The 20,149-nt window shown below is 33.1% G+C and overlaps 1 protein-coding gene across 1 annotated transcript in view; it reads left to right on the top strand.

Annotated features, from left to right (window-relative positions):
• The window catches only part of LOC123656398 (transducin beta-like protein 2), an 88,202-nt gene that overhangs the window by 40,220 nt on the left and 27,833 nt on the right, over nucleotides 1-20,149 (top strand). The window contains exon 3 of the mRNA XM_045592087.1: nucleotides 11,576-11,799. Within this exon, the coding sequence (XP_045448043.1) occupies nucleotides 11,576-11,799 (224 nt within the window). The remainder of the gene's footprint in view (nucleotides 1-11,575; nucleotides 11,800-20,149) is intronic.

The raw sequence follows: 20,149 nt of genomic DNA on the forward strand, positions 1-20,149 counted from the left end.
ATCCCCATTCGCGAGGTTTCCCCTTAAGACGATCGTTACGTGCTCTCTGTGAAGAATTGCTTGGACGCAGCGTTCAGCAAAGCAGCTCCGGCCACTCTGCGTTAGAAGATGCACGCGCGGCGATGGATCTTGTTCTACTCAAAGTAAGCAATGATCGCGCTCAACAAAACTGGAGTTTAAATCCAAATTTGCAACCATATGATCCTTTAATTAATTCCGCCTAAATTCGAGTGATAAGTGTTAAATGACAATAATGTGTTACGAAAAATAAATTTGGACAATTTTATTTTAAGTTTACTTATTACGTTGGCGGAGAGCGCGTACTGTGTATGTGCCTTCGAATTGCAAATACAGCAATAAACGTGATAATTTTTTACTAAATTTTGTTGTTTCCTTTTATTCCCTTAAAAATAAAGTTACATCGATAAAATTTGTAAGGTTTGTAGTAAAGTAAAATTCTTATAAAATCTATGACTTTAAAGTATTCACTTGCAACTGTAAAATAATAAAGAAAGTATGTCATGATTAATGCAAACCTCATACGAGCTTATGTCTCCGTCATATGATAGAACACTTTCACTGCGCTGGATTTCACTGCTACATAACTAACGCTTGTTAACGTTGCTAGCGCAGAGGATTAGGTTGACTTTGTTGACTGAAAATTTAGTTCCTATTAAATGTACTAATCTGTGACAAATGTGTTTAATTGATAGGAAAAGAGACATAATATTGACTGTAATAATAAATAATTACTGATTTAAATTTACAAAAAAGTCCTAGTAAATGTTTTCTGACCAATTTAGTTCGTAAGAAATTAGACAATAAAGAAAATCTATGAAATATTTTGTTACAATTGTACTTTAACTCGTAGGACAAATATACTTATTATTGTGTAAGTATAATAATAAATACATGCCCATTTAAAATTAAAAAAAAAATCTTATTAAATGTTTTGTGACAAGTTTAATTGCTAGGATGAGAAATAGAATGTTGTTTATAATAATAATAAACAAATAATAGTAATTTAATTGGTCCAACCCGCCTGCCCATTGTGGTGACTATGGGCAACACACGTGAGTTCATGCAATTTTTGGCGCGAACTTGTGAAGGCCTATATCCAGCAGTGGACTGTGATAGGCTGAAGTGATGATGATATAGTAATTTGAAATTTACAAAAAAAAAATCTTGCTTGTGAGTTTTTCGAAGTTTGATGATTAATTAATTTCTGGGTCAAACATCTGTATTGAGAAAAATGACATCACGTTAATATCAATTAATATTATGCATTTACAAATATTGTTATCAATATCTCCATACTACTATACAGAACTAGTACCAATCATATGTTCCATGTTACCTTGCCAAGTGACTAAGCGCTTATTGAACAGTGCTTTTTTTATTATTTTTCATCTGAGTCAGCTAAATGCTTTGCGGCTTCTAAGTAGGACGTCTCAGTCAAGCGTTCATCCTCGTATAAAATAACAAGTAATTTCGTCACATCACTCAGTTATACTTTAAATAACCGAGCACAAAATGTATCATACAATGTTAGGTTTTGAGGCATAGCTTGTGTAATTATACAGTATTAACGCACGGTCGCGTGTACCGAGCGAGCTTACATAATCTCTTACATAAACTAATGTTGAAAAGTAGAAGAGCCAATTTAATGATATCTCATATTTACTGTCGCATTTATCTTAAATAATTAGAAAAAATATATATAAAATTATGTTTACATTATTAGTTTACATCTAAAACTTTATTAACCGCCTTCAAAAAAGAAGAAAGTTCAATTCGACTGTATTTTGGTGTTACCTCATATTTTTTTTACTGGGTATACTGATATAGATGATTTTTTTTAATCGAAAGGTGATGCGTGTCATTCCCATTTAAATTTGATCAAGATATGGACTAGTACTTTTTGAGTTATCTCTAATTATGCACATTTATTTATTCGACTATTTTTTCGTCTTACCTACGCTGTATTTACTGGTCCATGTACTTGAAGTCATTTTTTTTTCGTTTGAAGTAAACATAATTATTTCAAATATCAATTTGGGATTGACATTAGAATAACATCGACAAGAGTAATGCTCCGCTGACCGGGTATCTTGAAACATGTTCGATAATACTAAATTTATTTGTTTAACTAAGTAGGTGCTCAATTTTTAATATCATAAGATTTAGCACAACGATAAATGATTAGACTTATAAACATTATTACAGAAATCATTAGCAATAAAATCATCGAGGGCGAATTTTTCGCGAATTTCCTTGATTGATAACACTGACATGACTCAACTTACACGTTAGCTATCTTAATAATATTATCTAATCGTAAACTAAATTTAAATTTAGTATAATTTTGTTAACTCATAAGAATTCCATGATCTACTTTATATTATATATAAACAAACCCGATGACTTCAATATCAAAAATCGTAATTGTTAGTCATTTATACTTCTGCGAAAGAGAATGCCGCTTACAATACACAGCCAGTCAGCCACGTCATCGCTCGCAGCTCGCTGAATGTTCCTACACCCAAGATTACAGTAAGTATCAAGTGTCTGGGTTACAACCACGACTAATTTTATTACATAACCCATATTTTATAATAGTTATCTACTGCAATTAATAATGAGGGTATAAAAATAATAAATATTATTTAAAAAAAAACTATAAATAAAGAAATATAATTATAATAAAAATCGTCAACACTAATTTATTATCAAAATACTCCTCATTTTTTGTTATGGTCAATGCTTGGACATAAAATTCATTTCTAAATTAAACATAATTAGATAATTAAACATATATATATATATATATATATATATATATATATATATATATATATATATATATATATATATATATATATATATATGTTTATAAAATTAAAATTTAATTCATAAGTTATAAATGTTAGTCTGAAATAATGTGTGATTATTAATCTCAGCTTTGTATGGTTTGTTTAACGTTAAACAATACGATACGAGGCAATTCGACCATGGCGCTTGCAGAGCTCGCCTCCGCGTCGATACTCTTTCACAATAACTTGCACAAAGTAAAGTTCTGTTTCGCCATTGCACTTCGACACGCCTTTGATCCCCACCAAGACACCATGACGAGGTATCACACATAAAGTTTACCCACATAAGTAGACAGATGACGAAAATCGAGATCTCTAAACTGTAATATACTTCGAAATATTGTAGAATCGTTGAGATAGCCGAAGAATGATTCTTAGTTACATAAATTTATATTTTAGCGACATGCAATTTAAAATTTGAATGTTATTAGGTATGTTACTACTTATACGTTTAAATTTAAACGAATCAACTTGGGTAGCTTTAGATGAGAATCGTCTACAATACAAAGAGACCTTGAATTCGGTACAGACGTTACTGACATGGACAAGTTTTTGTTTTGTGCCGTGTTTAAAAAATTGTAAAGCTTGTTATATGTAAATCGACTTTGGCAATGATTAAATCATTCAAATTATGTAGCCGCGTAACGAGCAAGCGATGGCCGCGGAAGGTTTGTTGCTGTATATTGAAGTGACCCTACTTCCTAGTTTCCTTGATGAGGCCAATGAACCGAGGGAAACGTAGAGACAAACGCACTTTGCTTACACTTTAAAACGTAAAACTATTAAAATCAGCTAAAATACGAAAACAGGAAATCGAAGTGTCTAAAGTAACTGTCCGTTTTTGTTATTCAGATTGGAAGTTCGAACGCTTGTAACTAGGTCAAACTCTCCAATAGTGTCGCATTCTGAATATCAAGACTGTAATAAATACTTATATATCTTTACTGACCTATAAATTGGTACAGGTTTATTATTTATGTAATATAGTTAATTGTTATTATATCATCCTAGATTGATACAGGATCATTGGCAAAGTTTTGTAAATTTCGAAAATATAATAATGTTTAAGTAATGCAAATTATAGAATATATATTTGGACGGTTAGGTTAATTCATGCTGGTATGACGTCTGGACCGTAATATAGATAATAATAAGATATATATATATATATATATATATATATATATATACATACATAGTCTTGCTTTAGATATTGTCACAAAGAAAAAAAAAACATTTTTGCTATTGCACATAACATTTATAACTAATGTGTGTGTTACTTTAATTAATATAATAATTAGGGTTAATAATAATAAAAAAAAATATTATAATTTAATAAACGATAATAATAACAAAAAAGGTATAAAGAAAATAATTATTCGGGTACTTATACATTTTTTATTATGATATTTTATTGATAAAAAAAACTACTGCTCAAAATTATCTTAACTTCTTCATTTTATTTAGAAGGATTTACAAAAAAAAATATAATAATTATTTATCGATCGATATAATAATAATAATATCAAACTGCAATAATAATAACAGTCATCACGTAGACTATACATACATCAGACACTGTATAGTCATCATACATGACTATACATAAAAATCTTATGCTTTTTTAACGTTACATACGTTTTTTGCCGGCTAGGGTACCCCTCCGCAACGCCTTTTAAGGAACTTATTCGTTCCAAAAGTCTTATTTCTTTAGAGTAAACAAATCCCGTCAATAAACTTTCTATTGATTAAAACCTGTTTTAGTCATTACTCACCCGCTGCAATGTTGTGCTATTGTAGTTTATATTGTGTTATATTCTGCGAAAAATATTTTTTTTGCTACCTGCAAGAGTTCAATGAAAGCCGCCGTGGGATCTTAACTAAATTTTGTTTTTTTTTTTTTTTTTGTTAAATAGGTAAATTTTCATCGTCATGCTTATTATCCTTTCAACTTTTAAGTAATAAATATGTCTTATTGCTTTGTTTCGCATTTGCCGACCTGATTTGTGCCCACTTCTATACATTGTCTTGCCCTAAATATTGTTACAAAGAAAAAAACATTTTTTTATTGCACGTAACATTTATTACTATTACAGTGCGTTAGTTTAATACACTAATATAAAATCTTTAAAAAAATATGAAGCTTATTCGAAGTAGTCTTCATTGGCTGCAATAGTCATTTAAAAGTTGAGGCCAGTTATCAATAGAAGCACGCACTTTTTCCATTGGAAAATTCTTCAACGCCAAATCGTATGAATTGTTTTTGGGACTCCGAATTATTTTGGCATTTAGAGCAAGCCATACTCCCTAAAACTGATCATAAATCATAATCCAGCGGACTAAATCTTTTTGTCTAAATATTTATTTTATTTTTATTTTATGATTTATTATTAAAGTAAAAATGCAACTGAGTGTTTTGTGAATATTTCAAGTGCCTACCTGTTGCCTTTATTGATATCGAGTAAAAAAGAACAAAAAAATCGCGTTTGTTGTATGGGACCTAAATATTTATTTTATTTTGTTTTTAGTATTTGTTGTTATAGCGGCAACAGAAATACATAATTTGTGAAAATTTGAACTGTCTAGCTATCGCGGTTCTTGAGATACAGCCTGGTGACAGGCAGACGGACGGACGGACACCTAAGTCCTAGTAATAGGGTCCCGTTTTTACCCTTTGGGAACGGAACCCTAAAAAATATATTAAAAGTACAAAATAATATTTTTGTTTGTGTTTGTACGTATTTTTTGAAGCGAATCTAAAGTTTTTAAGCGCGTAAAATACATGTTGTGTTGTCATGTTCCTTCAAAATAAACAAAATTATTATTTTTATGTTTCAGTTTATAAAATATATTTAATAATCTCGTTGTAAACACAGTAAATTTACACAGAGTATATTTATACAGAGTCCATGATCAAATTGTCACCATCACCATCACATAGGTATGTGTGTATATATGTGTAATCGCTTTAGATGTATTTTTCTCCGGAATTATATCCCCATAAAATAAAATAAAGTAAAAACCAATTCTGAATTGGTTTCCAGATTATATACGACAAAATTTATACAAAGACGAATATAAGATACTTTTATACGAGTAAAAATAAAGTTAGTTAACACTAAAAGACACAAGTAGCATATTTAAAAAAAGTTTATATCATTTGTATAGAATAGCTACATTTAAAAAAGTTTCCGAGCTTTATAAAATAATTTGCAGTCTACTAAATAAAAAGATATTGTATAGTTTTTAATAAGTTGAATATTGTGTAGGGTTAGACAACTCCGCATGCGGAAACACCTCGCAATTGATTACTAGGTACAAGTATTTTTCGTATAGGTAGGTATTGTTAGTTGTCGTAATATTTTTTTATGAAATGATTGGTATAAATGAAATAACTTGAGTCACTTTGGTTTTATGCTGCAATAATTGCAAATTACTTTCATCGTGTCCGGCCTTCCGTTTATCACCGATACTTTCGTAATAGTAATATAATGTAAAATCTCTTTAATGTTTGTACTTTTTACATTACATTGAATGTCTTACAATTACAACATATCGATTTTATAGTTCACTTTCATTTCTTTAATTTTATAAAAAATTTGCTGAACCTATTTAAGTTTCCCTAACACTTTTGTTTTAATATATAGAACGGTAAATGAAAGTTTAAGACGACTATAATAATTATAATAAAGGTCGTGTTATATCACAATTATAAATCAACTGTAAATGATTTTGCAATGAAACAAATTTATCAAAACACGAAATTCCCTTGACTCTGGTTCAAACGATAAGTTTATCATATTAGTTACATACGAAAAACTTTAGTAACAGCTGCATTACGATATCCAATAGTTGTTATTATACGCTCTATCGGTCAGTTACAGTCGCTTGTCCACAACTTTAGCGTGCTTAATATTGCGCTCGTAACTGCCTGAAATCTAGAGGCCTTGGTACAGTGACTCAGTTTCGATATCTCAGTGCTCTGGTGACCTTTAACTGGTTCCCGCATTTGTGCACGCTTACCTAGATTATTTACTTTAGTCACAATTTATTCCTACATTTCCTAAACAAGAAATTTATATCATAAAATTTAGACGGTTTAAATAATTATCATTTCGGCTTAAAAGAAGAAGACTACAGTCTTGTCGGTAGAGCCGAATAAAATATAATGAAAATTTTCTTTTTTGATATTATAAAATTACATTTCGTGATTGATTTACTGGGGAATTTGATTGGCTCGTTAGCAGTACTATTAGAGTTTAGAAGGAAGAGAAGTATTAGTAATCTAAATGATGAAAAAAAAAATTATCAGCTAATTCTAATAACTACTGTTCTAAATTGACCTGGATTGATGTCGGCGCGTGTTATTATTTATTAGACCTCGCGCGCAATATTTTGGCGTTACTGCTACTGAGCAGTGTTTCTTTACTCTTAACTCCTTTGGCTTCTTCTTCTTCTTTGGTATTCATTACTTACTTATACTACTTCATCACAGCAGCCTTTCGCAGTCCACTACTGGACATAGGCATCCACAAATTCACGCCAAAAATGGCGTGAACTCATGTTTTTTGCCCATAGTCACCACGCTGGGCAGGTGGGTTGGTGACCGCAGGGCTTGCGACCGCAGGGCTGGCTTTGTCGCACCGAAAACGCTGCTGCCCGTCTTCGGCCTGTGTATTTCAAAGCCAGCAGTTGGATAGTTATCCCGCCATCGGTCGGCTTTTTAAGTTCCAAGGTAGTAGTGGAACTGTGTTATCCCTTAGTCACCTCTTACGACACCCACGGGAAGAGAGGGGGTGGCTATATTCTTTGATGCCGTAACCACACAGCATAAACTACTATATTCCGTTTTTTTGGTAGAGTCTTATTTGGTAAACAAACCCCTGTCGATCTTAATTCGGGTTTTTTTCCGCATTTATCACTCACTTTCACAGCACATTACCTTACGGATATTTGTAAAATTCCATTTACTATTTATTTCACTAAAAATAAATATCAATTTATCATTTTAAACACAAAAAACTACTAAAATACGAATTCCGAGAGTACAGATAACTAATATTTTTGAATATGACATTTCAATTTATTTTTTTAAAAGGCAAATAGGGATGTGGTCATTATATTTTTAGAGATGAATGAGTATAAGTAAATGAACAGCATGAGCGATAAAATAGGCCGTTCTTTACCTATATTTTAAATTTTTACGAATTATAATTTGTTAAATAATGTTACCGTAAAGCGATTTGTTATTAATTTGTTTTTGTTATTAATTGTTTTTTTTCTTATTTGTTATAAGTGTTGTGTAAAGTGTTCATTGTAAAGGTTTTATTTTATGTTATGAATATTTCTCAATATCAATTTCACCCTGAACATATTTAACGCTATCCCATATAATATTAAAGTATACCACATAGCAATGGCATAAAAGTTTACTGTAGTTCACAGGAAAAAAAATTTGAGACTTTAGGATGAGACTAAGGATTACCCACTGAGAGCTTCGTGGAGAACAATGTTATTAGTCCTTTTTTTTGATGTTAGAGAGAGTGTGCCGCCAGCGCAAGGTTTTTTATTCATAGTAAATACAAAGAATGTGACAATAATATTAATGCTTGGGGTCTCTCTAAGATAGGATTAGAAATGAGACTATCCGCGAGAGAACGAAAGTAACCGACATTGCCCACAAAATTACAAGTTGAAGTGGCAGTGGGCTGGCTATCTGTGCTGCAGGACCGATAGTCGTTGGAGCAGACGGGTTCTGGAGTGGAGACCGCGTCTTGGCAAACGCAGTGTGGGACGTCCTCCGGCCCGTTGGACCGACGATCTACGTAAAATTGTCGGTGTAGTCTGGATGAGGATTGCGGAAAACCGAGATGTTTGGCACGAACTTGGGGAGGCCTATGTCCAGCAGTGGACTGCAATAGGCTGAGCTGACTGACTGGCTGACAATAATAATAGGGCCGACTTTTTTTCTAGTCACAGGCGGCCCTATTTTGTTGTAATATTTATTTGTGGCGTCTTTTAACCGACCATTTCACATAAACGAAATATAAATTTGTTGCTTTTATGCTCGTTTTTTTATGCTCCATGCTAGATATTTATTTATTTTTTTTGTAATTCTGTACCTCTACTAATTCTTAGCAAAAATATTCTATATATTATTAGGTTTTGAAATAATTTTAGCAATATGTTAGCGTTGAATATTTGAACATAAAATGAATTTTATATTCGTCTATGGCTTATTAATATTGTTCATTAATTTGCTCTTTGTGTCACTACTGTACTTACAATATTACTCTATTCGTCTGTGGTCGGAAGTTCGCCATATTTGTTTACACAACACACACTTACTACTTACAAGAACTTAAATTTTAAACTCTTACGAAATTATTTTTTAAATGTTTTCAAGCATTTTAAGAAATGCATTATTATACCTACCTACTTAGTATTCTATTTTGTAAATTAATTGAATAATATAACACGTGAGCGTATCATCTTATTTTTATTATTCACTAGTGGTCGGCAATAGGTTGAAATTCGACCATAATTAAAAATTTAAATTGAAAATAAACAAAAAATTATGAAAATAAAGAACCTTTTTTTAAATATTTTCAATTGGACTACTAACTTTGACAATCTACAAAGAGTTTATAATATGTGGGTGTCAAATTCATGGTATATAGTTTGTGTAATGTTTTTGTTATTGATTTAATATATTTTTATTCATAATTAAAAAAAATATTTTTTATTTATGTATTATTAGTATTTTTACAAAACAAAGCATTTTAAATGTAAAAGTAATTATACTATATGATACTTCTAAAAAAGTAGAATTATGTTAAGTATACATGACGACTATCGTGGAGGAAAATCTTTGTCCCCCTTTTTACGAAAACTACGCGGACATTAGTTTATACAGATAAGGAGTGCAGAAGGAGTGAGTGAAGAAGTACAACCGTGTATTTGACACACACACACACTGTTGTTTAATGTTCAAACTTATGATTTAACTAGTAACTATTCAAAATATATTTATCAATCACTCTTACAGTTTTAAATATACCAGTATAGATTTAAATTACTTACCCAATATATATTTAATTTAACCATACAAAAAGCATACATAAGCTGTTACCCATTTTTTGTTCATGTTTTGGGTATATGGTTGCAAAAAATATAGCTGTTTTCATTTTTGAATAACATTGTTACTAAGAAGTAGAAAAAATGTCATTTAAAATTACCTTCGTATTAAAAAATAGGTAACAATATAGAAGAATAAAACAAAGGACTTTAAGGTTTTTTATATTACAAATTTTTCTGTATTGAAAAAGAGTTTGTGTAGGTATCTTTATATGGATGGACCCGGAAAGAGAAATAGCAAAAAATAGAAAGTGTGTTTCTATTGTAATTTGTATTGCAGTTTTTATTATTATTATAGTAGGTGTTATTATTGAAGTAAAACAAACAAAAGACGAAGAGATGAATGACTACTACGAGTACGAACCGTGAATTGTAGGAATCATTATACGAGTATATTACTGTTAGTCTCTAACAAGTTTGATGTTAAATGTTTAAATAACGTCATAAAAATGTACATTATTGTCGTTAAAATATAATATTGAAAACAAAGAAAGTTTGTAATTTTTCTTTATTTAATGACACACAAGTGGGTGACGCGTCTTCACCTACGTTTACGTATGACTGAAATCGAGGTTGACAATAATGATAAATGAAAATGAGGTTGACAAATATGTTAAGATTGACACTTCACCAGCCATCAGAATGATTTAAAGCGATTAAAATGATACTAAATTGAATACATATCTTTGTATCCGTATAAATGCATCGAATATTATTTATTATGTACTAGCGGACCCGGCAGACGATGTCCTGCCCGGAAAGCAGCTACCATATTTGATTGCATACATACCGATAGCAGCGCCACCTACCGGATCCTATTTAGATAAAAACTACCCTATCTCCCAAGTTGGACCAAATACAGATGCTTACAAAATTTGATAAAAATTGGTTCAGTAGTTTCGGAGTTACATACCGATATCAGCGCCACCTACCGGGTTCAATTGAGATAAAAAATACCACATCCCCCAAGTTGGACCAAATTACAGACGCTTACAAAATTTTATAAAAATTGGTTCAGTAGTTTTGGAGTTTATCATTAACATACATATATAGTGACGTGAGATTTTTCTATATATAGATTTTTACCAATTAAACGTATTCGTGATGTTACTATATAAGTTATGAGCCTTGTTATAACTTTATACCATGGTCATGGAAGATGATTTTTTTTGTTTATACCTACAATAAAAGAATGACGTTAATCCTTGAATCTTTAAGTAAAATTTTCATCTTTAACTTTACTACTAGCTGTGCATGCGACTTCATCCGCGTGGAATTTAACAAAAAAGTTATTGTTCAGTTTTAAAATAAATAAATTTCTGAAATAAAAGCAGCCTAAGTTACTCCTTACTACATCAGCTATCTGCCAGTGAAAGGCTCGTCAAAATCGATCCAACCGCTTCAGAGATTATCCGGAACAAACAGACAGACAGACATATGTACCGTGTAACATCTATATGCATTTAGTAATAAGCGATTATTTTAATATTACAAACAGACACTCCAATTTTATTTATTTGTATAGAATTCATTAGAGAATTTTACAATAAGAATTTTATCACCAGATGGCTCGGTGATGATATGGGACATTCGAGATCTGAATGTCAAGGAACACAAGACACTCAGGGTGAATATTGAGTTTGACCACGCATCTCACGTGGCCTGGAGTCCAGATTCAAAAGCTTTCGTCGTACACACGGTGCGGGAGAATAACATCGTTGTGTACAAGATTGAGAAGAAAAAAGATGGAACCATAGGATCTGCAAACCCAGTTATTACTTTCGATAAGGTAATTACAATTTTTTTCTCTATTTTATCTTCGAACTCGCCGTGCCAGATTAAACTGTTGTATTCTCCTGTACAAGATAAAATAGTGGGACATTTACAGGCATTTATATAAGTAGTTCAATGTGAAAGTGATTGATTTATATTTCGAATTATAATCAAACATTCTACAGCGAAAACCTGTTTTAAACTGTTATTCAAAACCTTAAATAGTTTTAAAATCTTCAGCTATAAATTATTATTTACTATATTTAATTATTATTATTATTTGCTAATTGATCGGTTTATAATCATGACCAAATTCCTCAGTTAAGAAATAGATTTATGCCGGATAAATCTAAACTGGAATATAAATCAAGCTATAAAAATAAAGGTTTTTTTTTTGGCTTCCTAGATAACTTATAATATAAAATTGTGGGAAACGCGTAGGAATAATTTAATTTTCAGCATAGAGTAACTTGTTCTTTATGTGCATGCCTTCCTATACAATATGCATATATTGTAATGAAACATTTTTCATATTTATTTTATTTTGCTACAAACAGGAAATTTATTGCAATTATAATGCTCAAAGATAAAAATTATAGTCTTTATGCTCAGATTAATAAACAAAAGGCAGATGGAGCGTGTGCAACAAAAAGTATGAAGCCACTTTTTATTCATGTGTGCGTGGCGACTAGAAATGGCATTGTAGGAACACGTGCATCTATGTGTGTATAATGATACCATAAAAAGAAAAAACTCCCTGTATTTTTTAAAATGTCCTTTTACGACAATAGGTTCTAAAGTTTTATTTGGATACATGAATTTATAACTAAATAAATACTTTAATAATAATAATAATATTAATAAAGGTTTCGTTAAAAATAACGAAAGAAATAGGTAATATGTCAAGATTTTTATAACTAGCGGTCCGTCCACACTTTGCTTCGGGTATTAATTTTGTTTTTGTTTAATAAGGTTTAAATGGACTTTACAATGTTTACAACTCTAGATAATAAAACTTTAGTGTTTTTCAGTAGTATCATATTTATTTCATTAGACAAATTAAAAAACATACATAATTTAAAATATTTATTAATAATAATAATAATCATCATCATCATCATTTATTCACACACACACATACATCGATATACAGACAACTTAAAGACTAGACCAAAAGATTAGATAGTATTACAAATAATTACATTGGAATTTTTTTTTATCAACCTACGACATTTTTCGGTAAAGCATAAGCCATCCTCTTTAAAATGTAATGAACACACAACGCAAAATTTTGAAGCCTGCCAATTATTGTCTTGCCTGCTTTGGCGAATAATAGAAACCCATTCCTCGCGTAGAATCATTAAATAATAAAACTTGACACTGATTACAATATGTATTCTTTAAATATATCTAGCATCTTCCATTAATTCCACTAATATTATAATCTGGCTATTGCCCACAACTTAACAAAATATACCATATATGTAAATAACTTCATCATTATCATATATATATATATATATATATATATATATATATATATATATATATAATAACCTGAATTGATATACATTATACATTTTTATTTAAGCTCCTGCATTAGATATTAATGACCGAATCACAGTAAATGGTAATAATAGATAAAAATACATCTAAATTCGGAATAACTATTTAGGCGTGATATTACGTGTGGAAATCGAATACACGTCCGTACATTTAAAAGTCAGTCTCACTAACGCCTAGACCATCACGTAGTTTCCCCAATTGAAGGGAAAAACATTTCGCCGAACACTGGCAACACAGTTGAATTAATGTCGATGTTTTGTGTTCCGAGATAACCATATAATTTATTGAGTGAATAAATAATAAAATCAATTAAATAATTTATAATTTATCTGTGAAATGAAATTCTATCCTCTTTTTTTTATTTTTGGGAACAACTTTCACAATGTTTAATAACACAAGACGGCATTTTTTGACACAAAATAATGAATCACTCGAGACGTTTATACAATACGACGCTATCTTTAGCACTGCTGCGACTTTGTATTCGCTTTTGATTTTGTATTCGCTTTGGTGGCTTCACTCGCATGTTCGGCGCGCTCCATCTGCCTTTTGTTTATTAATCTGAGTCTATGTTTATATTTAGTCTTTAATTTCAAGCGACTCAACTTTTCAAATATATAATAATACAAGCATGTAATACAGATGAAACGTACCTAAGCAATACATTCATAATGTACGTAACAATGTTTTAAGTGAAGTAATATCCTGCAGAAAGAAATAAAAACAAAAATATTTGTAAACGTTTACAAAAACGCGCCTTCCCGCGGAAAGACAATCGGATAATTAATTAATTAAATTGGTTAAGTAAACCATTTTCCGCCAGATATTGCTCGTTTTACGGTCATCGGTCGTATACTATTTACTATTTATTATATGCAGCTGCATTTTCTTGGCATACTTTTACTTTCAGTTTTACTGTATATAGTAGCGTATTATAACGTTTGTCATCGTCGCGACACGCAATTCTCATCCAAATTATTAACATTTTATATATTACTATAAAATTTTCCTAATATTACTGTATATATAAGGTGCTTCGCACATTTTAGAATATTTTATTTTATAGTCATGATTTTCAAACTTCCTTATGTTCACATCAGATCATTATATTTAATGATCATTTGAATCTTAATATTTTATCCGTTATTCATTCTTAAATATTTACGTGGAAGTTATTTTTAAAACAATAAACTCACCTAGTAATGTCCTAAAAATCGGTCTAAAATTGTCTTGTGCATTTACTTACAAACAATATAAATAGATCGTAGTGAAGCTATGACGTAAAATAACGGAAGTATAGATATAAGATGTGGCATTAATGTGGTGACGTACGACGTTGACTTCTGTTTTGATAATAATAGAGCGAGACATCATAACAATAAATAGGTGTTGTTTTTTACGCGCTTACGTTTAATATAACTCGATTCATACGAGTATTATATATGCTTTATTGGATAATTTCTGACATGGTCTATTACATTCGTTTACGAGGTAAACGTATCGCGTTACGGTTCGCGCGGCAATTCATTTATTACAAATCATTCATTAATTAATAGAAATTTTACTACAATGTTTATATTTATAATTGTATCAGATAATGGAACCTAACCGACTGCTCTAAATACTTGACAACGTTAAAATATTTTAAGTGATTTTAAATTATGAAAGTTATAATGTTGAAAATTTTGCGGTTGCCTGCGGTTATATATTCAATCGAGTGGTTTATGAAGGTAAAAGCTTTTAGCCTATGTGTTTCATACTTCATAGGTTGTAAGTTATAAGTTTTATATTCATCAAATGTTCGCTGAAATATTTTACTGCGCATATATGAGTGTAATTCTATAGAAAATTACAAAAATACACAATACATGCACTACCAACAACCAACAACCAACCTTTGAATTTTAAATATTAATTCAATGTAATCGCTTAACTACTTATGTCTCTGGTGTTCAACGACATTCACCATCTTCCACATGATCTGTACATTATATTCGTTAAAGATTATCTCCGTCGCAGTATTCGCGTGATATTGGAGGCTTGTTCAATTAAGAGAATAACGTCAAATGTGAACCCGTTTCTGTTTCTCAAACAACTAATCGTGATTTAAATAATTTAAATTACAAGAACGGACTGTGAAAGCTAAACAAACTGATTTCATTACGAACAAATGTTGGTAAAGATAAACGAATCAAATCAATACCAGTTGAATAATTGACGTTTTTCTAAGCTATGCTATGTAATCTATACAAATAAATAAAATTGGAGTGTCTGTTTGTAATATTAAAATAACCGCTTTTTACTAAATGCACAATGATGTATACACAGTACATATACCAAAATGACATTTTTTACAATTTTTGTCTGCCCGTCTGTCAGTCTGTCTGCTCCGGCGAATCTCTGAAACGGCTGAACCGATTTTGACGGGACTTTCACTGGCAGATAGCTGATGTAATAAGGAGTAACTCAGGCTACTTTTATTTTAGAAATATTTTTATTTTTAACTCTGCGGGCTGAACAATATTTTTTATTTAATTCTACGCGGTCGAAGCGCGTGCACAGCTAGTTTGACACGATATAGCTGTAACTTAACCAGAGGCGGCTCGTCCTAAAAAGAGCGCTGGTGCACTGCATTACGTGTGTGCATTACTCCAAATATACGATTTAAAATTACACAGGTAATTATAAATCCTATATTACTTTATATTAAATACCATACGGCAACACACATTTTTTTTTGGTATCGCAGGGGAATGCATTTACGGGTGATAACCGGGACGCCCGGGTAGGCAGTCCTAGACCGTATGTCGGTTTCAGCACTTGGGGGTGTAATATCGACCAAACCCGTGCGTCCCGGATCTGCAGGCAACAGGATCCCTCCAGCGACCGGCTGGCCTCGGCGAAAAGGCCAGACTTCTCCTCCATGGGGACTGTCCGGCTCATCTCTGAACAATCCCGTCGACGCCATGTCTAGCAGGACCGAGTTCTCGTCCAGGCCCGACACGAGCACAGGGGCGTTACTGGAGGCGCATTAAGTAGCGCCTCCTACGTACCCCTGTTCGTCGCCTGCGGACGGAGGCCTCGTCGGTGGCCTCCTCTCTCATCCGCTTGTCGTTTTCCTTCTGGGACAGTACTGTCTCGCAGAAGGAGACCATCGCCGTCCAGGACTCATCTCGGTGATGACGCTCGGCAGTGATAAGGCCCCTCCGAGGACTGTCGTCAGATCGCGACGCTGTGCCGCCCATCTCGGGCACACCTCGAGGGTGTGCTGGGCAGAGTCCACCGCCGCGCCACAATCGTGACATCCAGTCGTCGGCTCCTTTTGGGCCGTCCGACACAAGTATTCACACCAAAGCAGCTGTGCCCGGTGAGAACTTGCGTCAGACAGAAGGTGAGGGGCTTGCGCTTACGGCGCATAGACCGCTCAAGGACCGGGCGCAAGGCAGCCGTTACTCGTATGCCATACGGCTGCTCCGCTAGGTCCTCCCCCCACCTCCGCATTAATGCTTCTTGCCCCATCCGGCGCACCCTTAGGATGCCGTCCAACGTGGGGTTCTCACCGAGAGCCCTACCTACCCGAGACGTATGAGTAGGTCTCGGCAAGGACTTCCGCCACGAGCTCCCACGGGGGTCGCCGGCTAGACCTCACCATATCGTATCAGCCCACGATATCGTACGGTACCCCCGGATCACCCTCACCGCGATGATCCTCTGCGTCGACCGCAGTGTGGCCTTATTCCTCGCAGTGAGGCGATCCGCCCAAACTGGGGTCGTACGTACGTCACAATACTCCGCAGACTCCGGAATATAGCTGCCTGCAGGCGGCGCTGGGTCCTCCGAGGTTCGGGAGGAGTCTGCCCAGTGCACTCGCCACCTCCACGACCTTCGGTCCCACCATAGCGAAGTGTGGGCCGAAGGTTCACCCTCCGCTAAGGATGAGCCTTAGATATTTCATTTGGGGGTTCATCCTGACCCTCCCCTCTCCAATCTGCAGGATATGTTGGTGGTGGTCCGGTCCCGCGGAAGAGGAGGGCTTTGGTCTTGTCAATTCTGACACGAAGCCCCAAACTCTTTATGCGGCTGATCACGAGGTCGAGTCCGACCTCAGCCAGCCGCCTCCGCCTCCTATACGGCAACACACATGAACTTGTGGAGGCCTATGTCCAGCAGCAGAGTGCGATAGGCTGAAGTGATGATGATGATGAAATACTATACTATACTACATTAAATTATTTCTATACGAAAACTAAATCCTTTTTTAGTCCTGTCCCCAAAGGTTGCCTGGAAGAGATCGCTGTATTAGAAATAAGGCCGGCTGTTGCAACTGATACAATTTCTATTTTTAAACGGTTTTATTTAGCTCACCCCGTTTGTTTTATTTATTTTTTATTATTTATTCTTGGGTCAAATTTAGTAATTCAAATTTCACCCTCTTCCTGTCAACCGATTAATCTGAAATTTTGTATACACTTTGGATTTTGGTGACAATACAATTATGTTTATTCATTATCATTATAATTTTATATATTATTATATTATTATTTATTATAATCCCATCAATATGGGTATCAAATGAAAGGGATCAACAAGCAGAATACAATATACTATAAAAAATTGAAATACAAGATGGCGGCCGCTACAAAATGGCGGATAACGTAGGTTTTATCGATCCCATCAATATGGGTATCAAATGAAAGTGCTCAACCAGTATAATCAATGTACTATATAAAATTAAAATCCAAGATGGCGGCCTCTACAAAATGGCGGATAACTTAGGTTTTATCAATCCCATCAACATGGGTATCAAATGAAAGGTCTCAACAAGTAGAATACAATTTACTATGCAAAATTGAAATCTAAGCTGGCCGCCGCTACCAAATGTCTGATAACAATTTTTTATCAATCCCACCAATATGGGTATCAAATAAAAGGGCTTGACAAGAAGAATACAGTGCACTATACAACCTCAATATTTAAGATGGGCCTTGCAATAATGAAGCACTAAATGAATTAAACAGAATGCGAAATAAAAACTAAAAACTAGAAAATAAAAATAGGTAAAAAAACTTTTTAAGTTAAACGGTTTTATGTTAAACATACATTGCAATGTTTAAGATAAATGTACTAAAAACCAAAAAATAATAAAATAGATACAGTCGTGGGAATTATAAACATATGCATAGACTAGACTAAAATAAAACCGTGGGGCACGTCATTGTCTACAAATTATCGACTTAATGTGCGATAGAAGAATCGTTTAATTCGTCGTTAAAATAGGCAGTTGGCCCGCAGACGGTGAGGAAATTACTTACTATTTTCTTGCTCATGGAAATTCCAATAGTTATACACTCCATGTAAATAAAAGAGATGTTTCAACTAGTTTATCGTTGGACATTCACACTGCTGGCTGGCGAGGAATCGTTTCACTGCTCGTAGTTTGTCTTTAATCGACAAAACATATGATAAAAGTACTACTCGCTCACCACTATGAAACCCTAAAACTCGCTTATAATCGAGCTTGCTAGCTTGTTTCCACATTCTAGCCCTACTTATCACACGTCCATCTTTATCGGTTGAACAACTGCCTAATTATAGTGTAACATTACAAAACAAACATTTTAATCAACGATTGTAGACAATTGACGTGCCCCACGGTTTTATTTTAGTCTAGTCTATGCATATGTTTATAATTCCCACGACTGTATCTATTTTATTATTTTTTGGTTTTTAGTACATTTATCTTAAACATTGCAATGTATGTTTAACATAAAACCGTTTAACTTAAAAAGTTTTTTTACCTATTTTTATTATATATCATTTGTAATACTGTACCTTGTATTGGCGTGCGAAAGTATAAATAAATAAATCTATTACGCGTGTTTTTAAATCTGAACAAAAACAATATTTCAAAACCCCTTGGTTGTGTGGATGTGAAGAAAGCAATAAATGACCGTGTATAAATAAAATAAATGGTTTTCCGTGTCTGGTATTTGAATCTGGCGCCTGCAGTGGTGGTGAATCTGCATGGACGGATGGATATTTTTTGTGAACCTCCATCAAAAAATGTCACGAGCCGCACCTGCCCGTAAGTAACGTAACCAGGTGTAAAATGTGTGTCAGGTTACAACAAATAAACAATGCCCCACATTCGTCATAATTGTCAGTATTAATCGATTCTTAATGTGACTTGTTTTTCTCGAATAATGATCGTTTGACCATGAGTCGCAAATTCGGCAGCTTTTTCATCGTAGTAACGTGAAATGCGCATTAAATATAGACAGACCGAAAATAGGTGGGCGTCATATTGTAAACCCACGTTCAGAGCGTTGGCCTCAGCTGAAAAATTAAGTTGCACGAATCTCATTCAGTTTGAGGGAGTTTATTTAATACTTCCGTATGTGCGCTCGTAATAAAAGTAAGACCTGTTTTTAGTAAATGTTGTATGAATATAGTTCTGATATCATTACATGTATAGATCAATAAGTATTAAACTGTAAACGCCTAAAGATTCTGATTCAAGCTTTTTCTATGAATAATGTTGAAACATACACACTAAATTAATATTTGCAAATAATATTAACACCATTAAATAAACCATTCGCTATATCCCTAAATAATAATAAACAGTTTAGTTGAAACATCTACAAGCATTACTTTGTATTCAAATTTATTTTAGACTTATTCAATTTGTCTTGTGAAATAGGTTATAAAGTTCCAGTAAAATAACATCAACAGACAAAGTTTGGCTGTGCGACTAGTTGCACACTAATGTATTTTACGAGACAGGTAGTAATTGTTTT

Source organism: Melitaea cinxia, chromosome 9 (genome assembly GCF_905220565.1).
Source record: "Melitaea cinxia chromosome 9, ilMelCinx1.1, whole genome shotgun sequence".
Lineage (NCBI taxonomy): Eukaryota > Metazoa > Arthropoda > Insecta > Lepidoptera > Nymphalidae > Melitaea > Melitaea cinxia.